A 14,621-nucleotide genomic window follows, 5' to 3' on the forward strand; every position below is an offset into this window, starting at 1 on the left:
TGATCCAGAACCTGGTTTGCCCGCTCAGACGGCCCATTGGTCTGAAGGTGAAAACCTGTTGACAGAACTCCTTCCAGAACTGGGAAACAAACCCATTGGCAAATTGGGCTTGGCGTGAACTCACCCTCTTGGACGAATGGACGTATTCCAAATTCTTATGGTTTACTGACCCCTCCAACCAGTGACGCCACTCACCCCTGGGTGGAGATTGATGGCACAATCATACGGCCGGTGAGGAGGCAGGGACACAGCCCAGGACCTGCTGAAAATCTGCCGAAGATCACGGTACTCCTCCGGAACCCCGGACAGATCAGCTTCATCCACCTGCACAACAGGAAACACAGCAGCAGGAAAAGATGCAGAAGCCAAACAAGACTTAAGACAAGAATATTTCAAAGATGAAACTGAATTTCTGGCCCAATCCACATGAGGAATGTGCTGCACCAACCACGAGTGCCCCAGAACCACTGGGGCACTCGAGGAATCAACAAGGTACAGCTCTGTTATCTCATGGTGATTGCCCGAAATGATAAGACTTACAGGCGGGGTGAGGTGAGTGATGGTGGTGATAAAAGAATCATCAAGAGACATAACAGAGATGGGAGTAGAGAGGGGAATGGCAGGAATTCCCCACTGCTTGGCCAGTCCCGTGTCCATGAAGCTAGCACCAGCCCCAGAGTCCACCAGGGCCGAACAGGAGTGACTGGAGCCTCCAAACTTAACACTCACGGGAAGTGTGCGGGAAGCATGGGGTAAATTAAGGGAAAATGTGCCCACCAGAATCCCCCTGGTTACTGAAGGGCCCTGGCTTTTAGTAGGCATTTGCCGACAAAGTGTCCGGCCCTCCCACAGTAGAAGTATAAGCCCCGGGTGAATCTCTCTTGCTTATGCTGAGGAGTGAGACGCAGGCATCCCACCTGGATAGATTCAGGGTAAGCAGGGGATGGCAGAGGCAGAACAGGGGTGGAGTCACTGGTCGTTTCTCCCACCCTCAAAGAGGTGCCAGCAGTCTATTGATGGTGATGAAGGTCTCTACACGGAGGGCCAAGTCAACCAGGTCAAAGCTGCGTGGAAGACATGGGTCTTTAATCTAGATTTAAACTGCAAGAGTGTGTCTGCCTCCTGAACAATGTTAGGTAGGTTATTCAAGAGTTTAGGCGCCAAATAGGAAAAGGATCTGCCGTCCGCAGTTGATTTTGATATTCTAGGTATTATCAAATTGCCTGAGTTTTGAGAACGTAGCGGACGTAGAGGATTATAATGTAAAAGGAGCTCATTCAAATACTGAGGTGCTAAACCATTCAGGGCTTTATAAGTAATAAGCAATATTTAAAATCTATACGATGTTTGATAGGGAGCCAGTGCAGTGTTGACAGGACCAGGCTAATATGGTGATACTTCCTGGTTCTAGTAAGAACTCTTGCTGCTGCATTTTGGACTAGCTGTAGTTTGTTTATTAAGCGTGCAGAACAACCACCCAATAAAGCATTACAATAATCTAACCTTGAGGTCATATATGCATGGATAAACATTTCTGCATTTGACATTGAGAGCATAGGCTGTAATTTAGCTATATTTTTGAGATGGAAAAATGCAGTTTTACAAATGCTAGAAACGTGGCTTTCTAAGGAAAGATTGCGATCAAATAGCACACCTAGGTTCCTAACTGATGACGAAGAATTGACAGAACAACCATCAAGTCTTAGACAGTGTTCTAGGTTATTACAAGCAGAGTTTTTAGGTCCTATAATTAACACCTCTGTTTTTTCAGAATTTAGCAGTAAGAAATTAATCGTCATCCAGTTTTTTATATTGACTATGCATTCCATTAGTTTTTCAAATTGGTGTGTTTCACCGGGCCGCGAAGAAATATAGAGCTGAGTATCATCAGCATAACAGTGAAAGCTAACACCATGTTTCCTGATGATATCTCCGAAGGGTAACATATAAAGCGTGAAGAGTAGCGGCCCTAGTACTGAGCCTTGAGGTACTCCATACTGCACTTGTGATCGATATGATACATCTTCATTCACTGCTACGAACTGATGGCGGTCATATAAGTACGATTTAAACCATGCTAATGCACTTCCATTAATGCCAACAAAGCTTTCAAGTCTATGCAAAAGAATTTTGTGGTCAATTGTGTCAAACACAGCACTAAGATCCAATAAAACTAATAGAGAGATACACCCACGATCAGATGATAAGAGCAGATCATTTGTAACTCTAAGGAGAACAGTCTCAGTACTATGATACAGTCTAAATCCTGACTGGAAATCCTCACATATACCATTTTTCTCTAAGAAGGAATATAATTGTGAGGATACCACCTTTTCTAGTATTTTGGACAGAAAAGGGAGATTTGAGATTGGTCTATAATTAACTAGTTCTTTGCGGTCAAGTTGTGGTTTTTTGATGAGAGGCTTAATAACAGCCAGTTTGAAGGTTTTGGGTACATATCCTAATGACAATGAGGAATTAATAATAGTCAGAAGAGGATCTATGACTTCTGGAAGCACCTCTTTTAGCAGCTTAGATGGTATAGGGTCTAACATACATGTTGTTGGTTTAGATGATTTAACAAGATTATACAATTCTTCCTCTCCTATAGTAGAGAATGAGTGGAACTGTTCCTCAGGGGGTCTATAGTGCACTGGCTGATGCGATACTGTAGCTGACGGCTGAGTGGTTGCAATTTTATCTCTAATAGTATCGATTTTAGAAGTAAAGTAGTTCATAAAGTCATTACTGCTGTGGTGTTGGGAAATGTCAACACTTGTTGAGGCTTTATGTTTCGTTAATTTAGCCACTGTATTGAATAAATACCTGGGGTTATGTTTGTTTTCTTCTAAAAGAGAAGAAAAGTAATCTGATCTAGCAGTTTTTAATGCTTTTGTGTAGGATAGGTTACTTTCCCGTCAAGCAATACGAAATACCTCTAGTTTTGTTTTCCTCCAGCTGCGCTCCATTTTTCAGGCTGCTCTCTTTAGGGTGCGAGCATGCTCATTATACCATGGTGTCAAACTGTTTTCCTTAACCTTCCTTAAGCGTAAAGGAGCAACTGTATTTAAAGTGCTAGAAGAGAGAGAGTCCATAGTTTCTGTTACATCATCAAGTTGTTCTGAGGTTTTGGATATGCTAAGGAATTTGGATACATCAGGAAGATAACTTAAAAAGCAGTCTTTTGTGGTAGAAGTGATGGTTCTTCCATACTTGTAACAAGAAGTATAATTTACAATTTTGGCTATATGAAGTTTGCACAAAACTAAATAATGATCTGAGCTATCATCACTTGGCTGCATAATTTCAACACTATCAACATCAATTCCATGTGACAGTATTAAATCTAGAGTATGATTTCGACAATGAGTAGGACCTGAAACATGTTGTCTAACCCCAATAAGACAGAATGTCTATAAATGCTGATCCCAATGCATCTTTTTCATTATCAACATGGATATTAAAATCACCAACTATTAAAACTTTATCTGCAGCCAGAACTAACTCGGATGTAAAATCACCAAACTCTTTAATAAAGTCTGTATGGTGCCCTGGTGGCCTGTATACAGTAGCCAGTACAAACATAACAGGGGATTTATCATTAACATTTGTTTCTCTGGATAATGTTATATGAAGCACCATTACTTCAAACGAGTTATACTTGAAGCCTGTCCTCTGAGAAATCCTGAAAACGTTGTTATAAATTGAAGCAACACCTCCCCCTTTGCCTTTTAGACGCGGCTCATGTTGATAACAATAATCTTGGGGGTTGGACTCATTTAAAATAATGTAATTATCAGGTTTTAGCCAGGTTTCTGTCAAACAGAGCACATCTATATTATGATCAGTGATCATATTGTTTACAAAAAGTGTTTTCGTAGGGATCTGATATTCAATAAGCCAAGCTTTATAATTTGTTTATCCATATTGCATCTGTTTTTTATTTGTTGAACCTCAATTAAATTGTTAATCTTAACTTGGTATGGACGTTTTTTGTATTTTCTAGTTCGGGGAACAGACACAGTCTCTATAGTGTGATATCTAGGTGAAAGAGTGTCTATGTGCTGAGAATTAGCTGACCTCTATGACGTGAGGCAGCTAGCAGACGGTCGGTTTAGCCAGTCTGTCTGCTTCCTGACCTGGGCCCCAGTTAGTCAAGTATAAACAATAAGACTATTTGCCATATTTCTAGAGAGAAGAGTGGCGCCACCCCAGGAGGGATGAAGACCATCTCTTTTCAACAGGTCAGGTCTGCCCCACAAGCTCGTCCAATTGTCTATGAAACCTATGTTATTCTGTGGGCACCACTTAGACATCCAGCCATTGAGTGATGACAATCTGCTATGCATCTTGTCACCATGTTAAGCAGGGAGGGGACCAGAGCATATTACAGTGTCTGACATCGTGCTTGCAAGTTCACACAACTCTTTAATGTTATTTTTAGTGATCTCCGACTAGCAGGTCAAACAACATTAGCGCCGGCATGAATAACAATCTTACTGTATTTACGTTTAGCATTAGCCAGCACTTTTAAATTTGCCAAGATGTCAGGCGCTCTGGCTCCCGGTAAACATTTGAATATGATGGCTGGTGTCTCTAAATTCACGTTCCGTACAATAGAATCACCAATAACTAGAGCACTTTCATCAGGTTTCTCAGTGGGTGCATCACTGAGTGGGGAGAACCTGTTTAATGTTTTAATAGGAACAGAAGAGTGGTGTTTTAACCCATGACTATGCTGCCTCACTGTCACCCAGTTGCCCTGCTGCAGGGGCTCTGTTGCCGGAACTGAACAATGTACAGGAATCCCTGAGCTAGACGCATCCAAAGCCGTATCTAGAGCCCTAACATTCTTACTGTCCTCAATTAAAGTTTGGATGCGTGTCTCTAATTCTGAAATCTTCTCTGTCAGCCTAACTATTTCTCTGCATTTATCACATGTGAATCCCTCATCTGCGACCAAAAAAGTTAAACTGTACATGTGGCAAGAGGTGCAAATAACAATAGCAGGAGAAGCCATTACTCACCGTGCTTGATGAAATATTCTTACTGCAGTTGTTTGATGAACTTGTGAAAAACTGGAGTGAGAGAGAGGAGAGGAGAAAAGAAAACCAAAGAAAACCATAGGGAGGTGGGTTGTTGGCATGAGGCTCAGGGCCATGACGGGGACAACAAAAAACTATCCAGGGAAAGGGCAGCCCAGAGCAGATCCAAAAGTGACTCCTGGACGAATTCCAATAAGGAAATCCACTAAAGCAAGGCCGAGATAAACTGACGGAGGCGGTTGCGCTGTTGAGTCGGGGAACTGGTAATGCACAGGCAGCAAGGCAAAGAAGAGCAGAGACAGCGATCGGTGATCGCGAGCAAGGGAAGGGCTGGAGGAGTTAGCGCTGACTGAAAGCAGGAGAGATGGGGAAAAAACTAAAGGATGAACACAAGACTGGCATGATTTCTGTGCAGGCAAAACATAAGATGTTGATGGAACTAAGATATCAACAAGCACAACACGACGATCTGACAACAGAGAGCACACATGAGGAGACTAAATAGAGGAGTGATAGACTTCCGATACCTAGGTGTACCGATTCCGATACTAGTATCAGAAATATCACCAATACCACAACAAATTCTGGCATCGCCATCGGCGAGTACATGAACCCATATACCGATCCGATACCATTTTCTTAAACAAGACCTAGTTATCACCACTAGTTTTGCCTAACCGCTGCACGGTTCTTCTTTGCTGCCCAGAATGCATTGCAAACACAGGAAGTTGTGCTGTGTTGCCATAAGCAACCCCTGTTTAGAGCAGCAAAGAAGAAATGAAAACGCGTTAGCAGTATGTCCGCTGTTTAGCAGTATTTCAGACTGGACCAACCAGACAGTAAAACGGCGACTAGGGATGCCACAAGTACTGGCATTCACTACCAAGTGCCAGGGTGCTGAAAATTAAAAAATGTGATGATACCAGCTTCTCTGTAGTACCGGTAGTAAGTTAGTGTATTCGGTACCCGCTGCTGAGTTCAGTCGCTTCCATGTTAGTCTAAGTGCAGGGTGTTGTGTCTTAGGGCTGATGATGAATTTCTTCAGTCAAATTAATAAGGCTCGGGAGACGGAGTTCCAGGTGTCAGAATATAGACTTTATTGCTCAAAGCAACAAAGCCGAGATGCCAGGCACCGCATCTGAATCTTCTGTCTGGCCGCGCACCCGTTTTATACCCTTATCTCTATACCTTATTTGGTAGTTCTGGTTTTTAATTGGCATTGCCTGCCAAGTTTACCACCCCTTATCACTATATTTTTCTTAATGGTGGAATTCGGCCAAATCACCAATTAAAAAATAACTCCCTATTGGTTGGCTATGGTCACGTGAGACATCCCCCCAAGTCTGTTTACTACTGATGTCAGCATTTGGAAATCACCCAAAGTTCACAGGGTTATTTTAGTTCACAGGTGCATTTCAGAGGTCAGTTTAGGTCACAGATACAATTTAGTGGAATATTACCAGGACCTCCCAGTGGGAGGTCTTTTATATGTCCAATCCTGTTCAACACTACTAGTACTGCCCTATGGGAGGGCCTTTATACACCTGACCCTCTTCATGACATCCAGTATTTGGGAATAACTCAGCATATTGATCAGTATATTGCTTTCTTTCATAGTTATGCATAATATTATAAGTAAGCTAATACCATATTGAGTAAATAACATAGAATAACGTATTTGTATTTAGTAATACCAAAGAATAACACAATAAGGGCTCCAGACTGTAGCCGAATATATACTAGTGTCTGTGAATATTAAACTGCAAAATACTATTTAAATATTACTCCTGCAAATTATATGTCTCTGTGGGTGATGGGCGCAGATGCGCAGGAGCTCGCTGTTTTGTAGTCTCTGCCGTGTGTCACTATATGAGGACACGAACGCATAAACTGCCACTTCATGTGAATTTCATATCATAAACACAGACACTCAAAGATCTTCATGGCAACCCATCAAAATAAATGTTCGGTTTAACATGAGTAAATTGACAATATATTAAGCTACTGTTGTAGCCTACAGTAGATTTAGATATGTCTCTATGTAGTAATAATAATACGTCTCTATTAATAATAATAATTATGCCTAGACGGTTGCTTGTTTTTGACTCGTTTTGTTGTAAAGAGATTATCTGATTAATATATATATATTTTTTATATTCCTAGACTTATTTGTTGCAGTTTTTTATACAGTTATATTGTAAAACTAAAATACCTTTTTTAGTTTGCGGTGTTAGATTTTTGGCTGCATTTGAAGTTCTTTTTCGCTTAAGAAAATAAATAATATTACTGTCAAATTCATGTCAGATAATAAAAATACTATAATAAATACAGTAGTTCACAATGTATTTGTTAATGTTTTATTAAGGGATAAGTCTGAAGCACACCATAAAATAATTCTAGCAATTTACACAGGACTAGTAGTATATACAGCTGTATATACAGATACACATCCAGGTATCGGATCAGTACTCGGTATCGGCCGATACCCTGAGCCCAGGTATCGGAATCGGGAAGAGAAAAGGGGTATCGGATGATAAACATAATGCAGAGCAGGTGATTGTGGCCAATAATAAGATAATAATGAAACAAGAGGGCGGAGACAGGAACCACGATGACACAGAAGCACATGGTAAGTGTAAACAACCACACACACACAAGAAGGGAAAAAACAGACAGGGGTGCGTTTCCCATACAATGACATAACTCACTGATTAACCACCATAGTACGATGCATCGTAATGGAAATGAACTAGCTAGTCACGACTGTTTCCCGAAACCATGGTACCTTCGTCACAGATCCATCGTTCAAACTATGTTGGTTTGAGCCGTCGTTCTTCTTCTTCTTCGATCTAATGGCTGACTGGAGCCATGAGCACATATCGCCACCTACAGTAATTTGGTTTTATTTTCTCTTTTCTTCGACTCAAATTATGCTTTTGAAATGACGTTACGTAGGAGTCGAGTAATAACGAATCATTCATTTGTCCTGCAGTACATATACACACACGGAGTTAAAAATGTGCTCTTTTCTGATCCCAATGTCAATAATTTTCCCTATTTCATTTAAATATTATTTCTTATTTAATATTGATTGGCTACTTTACCACATTTGAAAAAATATGGGTTTTGAAAAAACTGTGATATACTGTTGTGGACACCTGTTTCTTATTTTGCTTAATTTTTCCTATTTAAGTCTCCTTGTCATTCTGCCTTGTGTTAATGAAAATGACACAAAAACCCAAATTTTCAAAGCATAAAATCACAGTTCTTTTGGAGGAGGTGGAAAATAATAAAGTCCAGCTATTTTCAAAGCTGAAAAATGGCATTACAAATGCTGACAAAAAAAAAATCTGGGTATGAATATGAACAAAGCCCAGAAGAAGTCAGGCATAAGTGGAGGGACTTTGCAAGTGTAATAAAACAGAGGGCTGCGGCATGTAATAGGGAAGCAAACAATGGGTATCAATTCAGTTCCTCCTCTCCCTACAGAGGAGGAGAACGTTTTAGCCATCTTTGGGGCCTGTTGCATTGGAAGGATCCTTCATGGGATAGAAGATACATGTGCATCAACTAAGTCTTTGCCTTCAAAGTTCAGGCCTCCAATATCAGGCTCTCTCCAGTCTGGCCCTTCAACATCAGGCCCTTTCCACCCTGGGCCTCTAACATCAGACCCCATCCTGCCTTATCCTCTTACATCAGGCTTCACATCTCAAAATGTATAAATCTTTCACATTCATTTTAGATATACTTTTACTGTTTTATAAATAAAAAGACTAACAGAAATATATATAAATTTATAAATGAATATTCATAACTAACAGATTCTGTGGCTTATGAATACAAAAATCAAACCTGTATGAATTTTCTTTGTATATTATGGTGCACCAATGTCAACAGAAATGATGTGCAAATGGTAATATTAACTATAATACTAGCTCACTGAAAGTCATAATAAGATAATAAGAAAATAGAGATAGATCAGTTTTTCTGATATAGCTGTTTATGTACCACAAGGGTGCAGCAGTAACTAAAAAACTGCAGAACTTCACAAAATTACAACTATTAAATATGAAGTTTGTCAGTAAAATTAATCCAAAAGAGTTAAGACTTGTTCCTGAATCGTATTTTCTTTGGTGTTTGATCTAAAAATGTTTTTCATCAAATGTTATAACTTTCAAACATCTAAATGTCGCACCGGGGCTATAGATTTGTTGGTGTGTTGCGTGGAAGTCATCTGCATCCTCAGAGCCACTTTCCGTTCCATCCACTTCACGAGTGAACGTGTCTGAGCGCAGTCGATCTCTGTGACACATCTCTAGACTTCAGCTGCTCGTCACATGTGCAAGATGAGGAGATTCTTACTTGAAATACTTGTACTTTTGAAATATTGCATTTGTGGTGATGTGATAAACTTTGATGAAAACATTAAGGACTTTGTTGTTGGTAACAGTAAGTTGTTTGTTCTTACTGACCATCGACTTCATCAGATGAGACACAATCTATATGAGGAGAAGAGGAAAGACATCACTAACGCCACCAACCATAACAAATCAACATTTTGGTGCCTTATGACGCAAACGGCACACTGATAACGTGTGGGACTTTTGAAGAAGGATATTGTGAAGTTCTTGATATAAATGATATTACAAACAGTATTTGCTATGAAAGTAATATATGGGTAGGACCAAAACAGAATGAGAAATCTGTTGCCTTCATAGCCAGTACAAGTAGCAGTAGGTACCTTGTAGTTGGGAAAAAGGATGACGATGCAAAAGCTCGAGATTCTGTTGTTGTCTTATGCAACACATTAGAGTCTCAGTCAGGTGGAATTTTCTCAAAAGTAGCAGAAAGAACAGAGGCCAGCGTTGAGAGCACAGTGAAAGATGTGGAGTTTGTTGATGGATTCCAGAGAGTTTCACCCTCAGAATCTTATTTATTTCTCAACACAAAGACTGATGATGAGAGAAAAGTGCTCGTCCTGAGCATGGACAACTCTAAAGGGAAAAAGTCAGAAATCATCAAATCCCTGCAGGCTTCAAGTATACGATGCTGCAGTGATAAAGTTTGTCCAGTGCTCGTCGCCTGCACCGTTATTCCCTCAGTGAACGGTGTTATTTGGGCAGGTGTGTTCAGGCCACAGAATCAGGATCCGGAGAACAGCGCGCTGGCTCTGTACGACATCAGTAATGTTCGAGGCCAAGTGAAGGGTTTCTGCGCTTACGATGAAAAGCAATGTGGTTCTGAGGTTGGAAACTGCATTCATCCATGTTTTTAAATAAAATGACTGAGAACAGTATTTCACCTTATTGATTTTGCATGGTAAACATAATTGTACTATTCACTAAAGTCATCTAAAGTTAATGTTGTTTGTGTTTCAGAGTGGTGGTGAACTTCAGCCGCTCTCTGTGGTGTTCAAGTACAGCTCAATGTCAGCAGTGGCAGCAATGAGGATTGAATCCTGGATTGTGCTGTTCATAGGAACCAGTTATGGACAACTCATAAAAGTCTCCTTCACCTCTTAGGGCTGGGGAGTACCGAAATGCATGTAACAGCATTACGTATTTAAAATACAAAATGTTATTTCGTTAGAATTACATTTTAAATAAGGGGTTATCAGATTACAGTTACATCTGAAAAGTACTTTTCATTTTAATGTAATTTCTTAATGTAATATTCAAGTAAACAGTTTGGGGATTTTAACCAAACTGATTCTCCATTGAAACAAAAAAACTGCATGAAGCAGTCTGTTCATTTGGCAACTCCTAGTGAGCGAATAAATAATTATCTTAGAATTCACACTTTGTATTCAGTTAACAGATCCATAGGAATCATCCATGAAATATTTTTTTTTTATAAAGTCAAAAGACAGCTTTATGTACTTTACAGATGAACTTTAAGTCTTTATTAATTCAAAATGATCAATAATAGATAATCTTTGGCTCGTAATGCAAGTTCATGATCCGATTCGTGAACAGATTATTAAAATAATAAAATAAAAAATAATTACTTTTAAAATAATAATTTCTATTGTTTAACGAAACCAATGGTTCACAAACTGGATAGATAGGAGGTGCATGGCTCGCAAAATCACTAGCCCGACATCCCGGGTGTTTTCCAGTCGGGCTCCAAATCACCGCCCTTCCTGACGAGCTATCTTATATAGTGATGTAAAATTAACTTAAATATCCTGTTCTTTGTGATCCCATGTTTTAAACTTTAGTTAGTGTGTAATGTTGTTGTTAGAGTATAAAAAATATCTGTAAAATTCTAAAGCTCAAAGTTCAATGCCAAGCGAGATATTTTATTTAACAGAATTCGCCTACAAAAAACGACCCGTTTGGACTACATCCCTCTAGTTCCTGCAGTAATGACGTCACTAAAACAGTTTTTTGACTGACCTCCGCCCACATGAACACACAAAAAAGGGGGGCGTGGTCTTGTTGCGCTCAGACAGAGGAGGAGGAAGAGCTGCGTTTGTGTTTGTCGCCATGTCGTCGAAACGCTGTTATTTTCATCTCACCTTTGTTTGGCCTTCCCAGGGACGCTGTACTTGGAGATTAATGGTTATGTAACCCATGTTAAAATATGACATAAATAATTAAAATGTTAATTAAAGTTAATTAAATTTAGTTAATTAAAAATGTTAATACGACAATTTAATGTTAAGATTAAAAGTATGCTGACAGAAAATTAATGTCACTGCCCCTTTAAGGGACTAGTGACGCTAGATACAGCACTTCAGTGACGTTGCAGCAGAGGAGAAATCGGAGAGAACGAGCTGTTTAATAAGCAGAGAAAAGAGTGAAAAAGTTGATTTTGCAGTTGAAAAAACATAACTTACCTGGTCGGGAACTGACAGGGATTTTATGGGAACTAAGCCACACCAGTTTTGGTGAGTTTGAGTTGTTTTCTCACATTTTGCCGTGAGGTACTTTTTTTTTTTTTTCTTTTTTTTCTCCGGCGGAGAGCTAACGTTAGAACGTAGCTGTTTACAAGGAAATGCTTCGCCATAAACTGTTTACCAGTTAATATTTTAGGCTTATGGAAACTGTGAATGTTATAAATGTGAATGTATGCTTTGTAAATGAGAGATGTGTACGGTAGTTGTGTGAGGAATGGAGCTGTGAGTTAAAAGAGATCGCTCCGTCACCATTTTTGAGGTGAAAAAGCACCGTAGCAGTAACGTTACAACTCAAAAGACTGAAACATTCATTTGTATTATTTGAGGATTTAAAAAGAGATTTATTGTGTTTATGACCTGTTACACATGTCAGGTTTTTCTGCTTGGTTTGAAGCTTGGTCGGAGCGAAGATTGGTCTGCAGTGTGCAGGCGTGCACATGCACAGACGGGATTCAAGATGGCGAGCCAGACCCAGACTTTCAACTCATCTTCTCCATTGCATCAGTGAGGAAATCTCCTGTGTATGGTAGCTCGCTGCCAGAGTGGTAGGAGAATCAGGAATTGGTTTTGAATTGAACTGGAAACCGATTGAACTATTATTTTTGGACTGAATCGAACTGAAACTTTTCATTGAACTGAATAATTGAACTCACATTTGGACTTGAACTTATGTTAAAGTGTCATACTTTTATTTTCATGTTGAGTTCATATGTTTGAATGTGATTTGAAATGCTTGTGGTCCACTTTGATTTGGTTGTGTAAACTGAAGGTATTTTCTTACCTGTAAAAGAAAGGGAAAAAGAAATAACTCAGGAAAAAAATAGGAATTCTAAAATAAGTTTAACCTAGGAAAAGACTTCTCAAACTAAGATTAGCCTGATTAAAATAACTTAGGTGAACTAAAGAACAAAAAGAAAGTGAAATACCTTTTCATTTATAATACTTACCTAAGTACAAAGAATCTGCAGGGTATTTTTTTTGTTTTGTTTGTTTGTTTACTGTATATTCTATGTGAATTTTGCATTCAGTAAATTGCCGGCCTTTTGTATTTAAAGCAACGGTCTCTGGTGTAATTATTTTTATTTATTTTTTTGCTCCCCACTCCTTAGAACCTAGAACTGGTCCAGTGGCACTGTAAGTGGTGTGATTCCGGTGTTACAAACTTGGCGAGCCAGCCAGGAGTGGCTTAAAGCATTTAAAATTAGAAACCAGAGGCCGTATAGTATTGTTACCAGTGATTCATTATGGATATTATTCAAAGGAGTAGTGTGAAGATCCCTAACTCGGTTATAGTTAGTGGTATAGCTGGTACAGAAACTGATGAGGAACTATACGATTTCCTGAAACAATATGGTTCCATTCAAAGGGTAGTTCCAGTAGATTTCGTTGAGCCAGTTTCAGAAAAACAGGTTGTAGTAGAGTATGTATATGGTACAGCTATGCAGTCTCTCTTACCTTCATTGCCACACAGACTCAACAGTAAGACCCGGACTGATGTCACTTATCACATTAGAGCCTTAGCCAGTGTCTACACACCTGTAGCTAGCAAAACAGCTACACAGACTTACCTCTCAGAGTTAAAGGACATTGCAAAACAGACTGGCAAAGACTTTGCAGCTGTCCTCAGAGAAGAGCTCTCCGTCATCAGTGAGAGTGTCGAACTAGATCAATCCGAAACCCAAGAGGAAGATATAGAACAGAACTCACCTGATACCCCAGGACAATATGGCCCTGAAAACGCTGCACAAATAAGCCCCTTACCTAGTACGGCCACAGGGCAGCATGTTCAACATCATTGGTCTCCACCACCATCTAGAGAAAAGACACAGCCTGCTCTGAAACTTTCTGACGTCAACCCACCTGACATACAAAAAGTAATAGTCGAGCATATAGTGAGAAATGAAGATTCTGCTCTGCAGGTGCAGACTTCTTTGAGACTTAGACCTTTCTCTGGGCGGTTCCCACGATCCAACAATGAAGTGGATTATGAGACATGGCGTTCCAATGTGGAACTTCTCCTTAAAGACACAACACAGTCTGATCTTTACAGGTCACGGAAGCTTCTTGAAAGTCTCTTATCACCTGCTATCGATATTGTGAAGCACCTGACACCTGAATCTCCTCTTAAAGCATACTTGGAGATCTTGGACTCCGCTTTTGGCACTGTCGAGGACGGAGATGACCTCTTCGCAAAGTATCTTAACACAATGCAAGATAACGGTGAGAAACCCTCAGCTTATCTACAACGGCTGCAGGTCATGCTGAACACCACCCTAAGGAGGGGAGGTGTAACTGCAAGTGACCTTGACCGCCATCTTCTCAAACAGTTTGTCAGAGGCTGCTGGGACAACCTCTTGATAGCTGAACTCCAGCTAGAACAAAAGAAACAAAACCCACCTACCTTTGCTGAACTTCTCTTGTTACTATGCACAGCAGAAGATAAGCGTACTTCCAAAGCATCCCGCATGAAACGGCACTTCAATATTGCAAAGCCAAAAGTGTCTTCTTATTATCAAGGTATTTATGTGCAGAGTGAAGAAGACTGCAATCCATCTCAGTCAGCGCTTGATCACAGGTCCGAAATCCAAGACCTAAAGAAACAAATAGCTGATTTACAGTCCCAGCTCACACGTATCACACAGAAAGACGGCAGAAAGGCTAAATCAGCTGCCAGA

The 14,621-nt window shown here is 40.0% G+C and overlaps 1 protein-coding gene across 1 annotated transcript in view; it reads left to right on the plus strand.

Moving 5' to 3' along the window:
• The first annotated feature begins 9,881 nt into the window (after positions 1-9,881).
• The window catches only part of LOC132105815 (plexin-C1-like), a 33,235-nt gene continuing 28,495 nt past the window's right edge, over positions 9,882-14,621 (plus strand). The window contains exons 1-2 of the mRNA XM_059511236.1: positions 9,882-10,290; positions 10,424-10,549. Of these exons, the coding sequence (XP_059367219.1) occupies positions 10,030-10,290; positions 10,424-10,549 (387 nt within the window). The 5' untranslated portion in view covers positions 9,882-10,029. The remainder of the gene's footprint in view (positions 10,291-10,423; positions 10,550-14,621) is intronic.

Source organism: Carassius carassius, chromosome 26, assembly GCF_963082965.1.
Source record: "Carassius carassius chromosome 26, fCarCar2.1, whole genome shotgun sequence".
NCBI classification, from domain to species: Eukaryota; Metazoa; Chordata; class Actinopteri; order Cypriniformes; family Cyprinidae; genus Carassius; species Carassius carassius.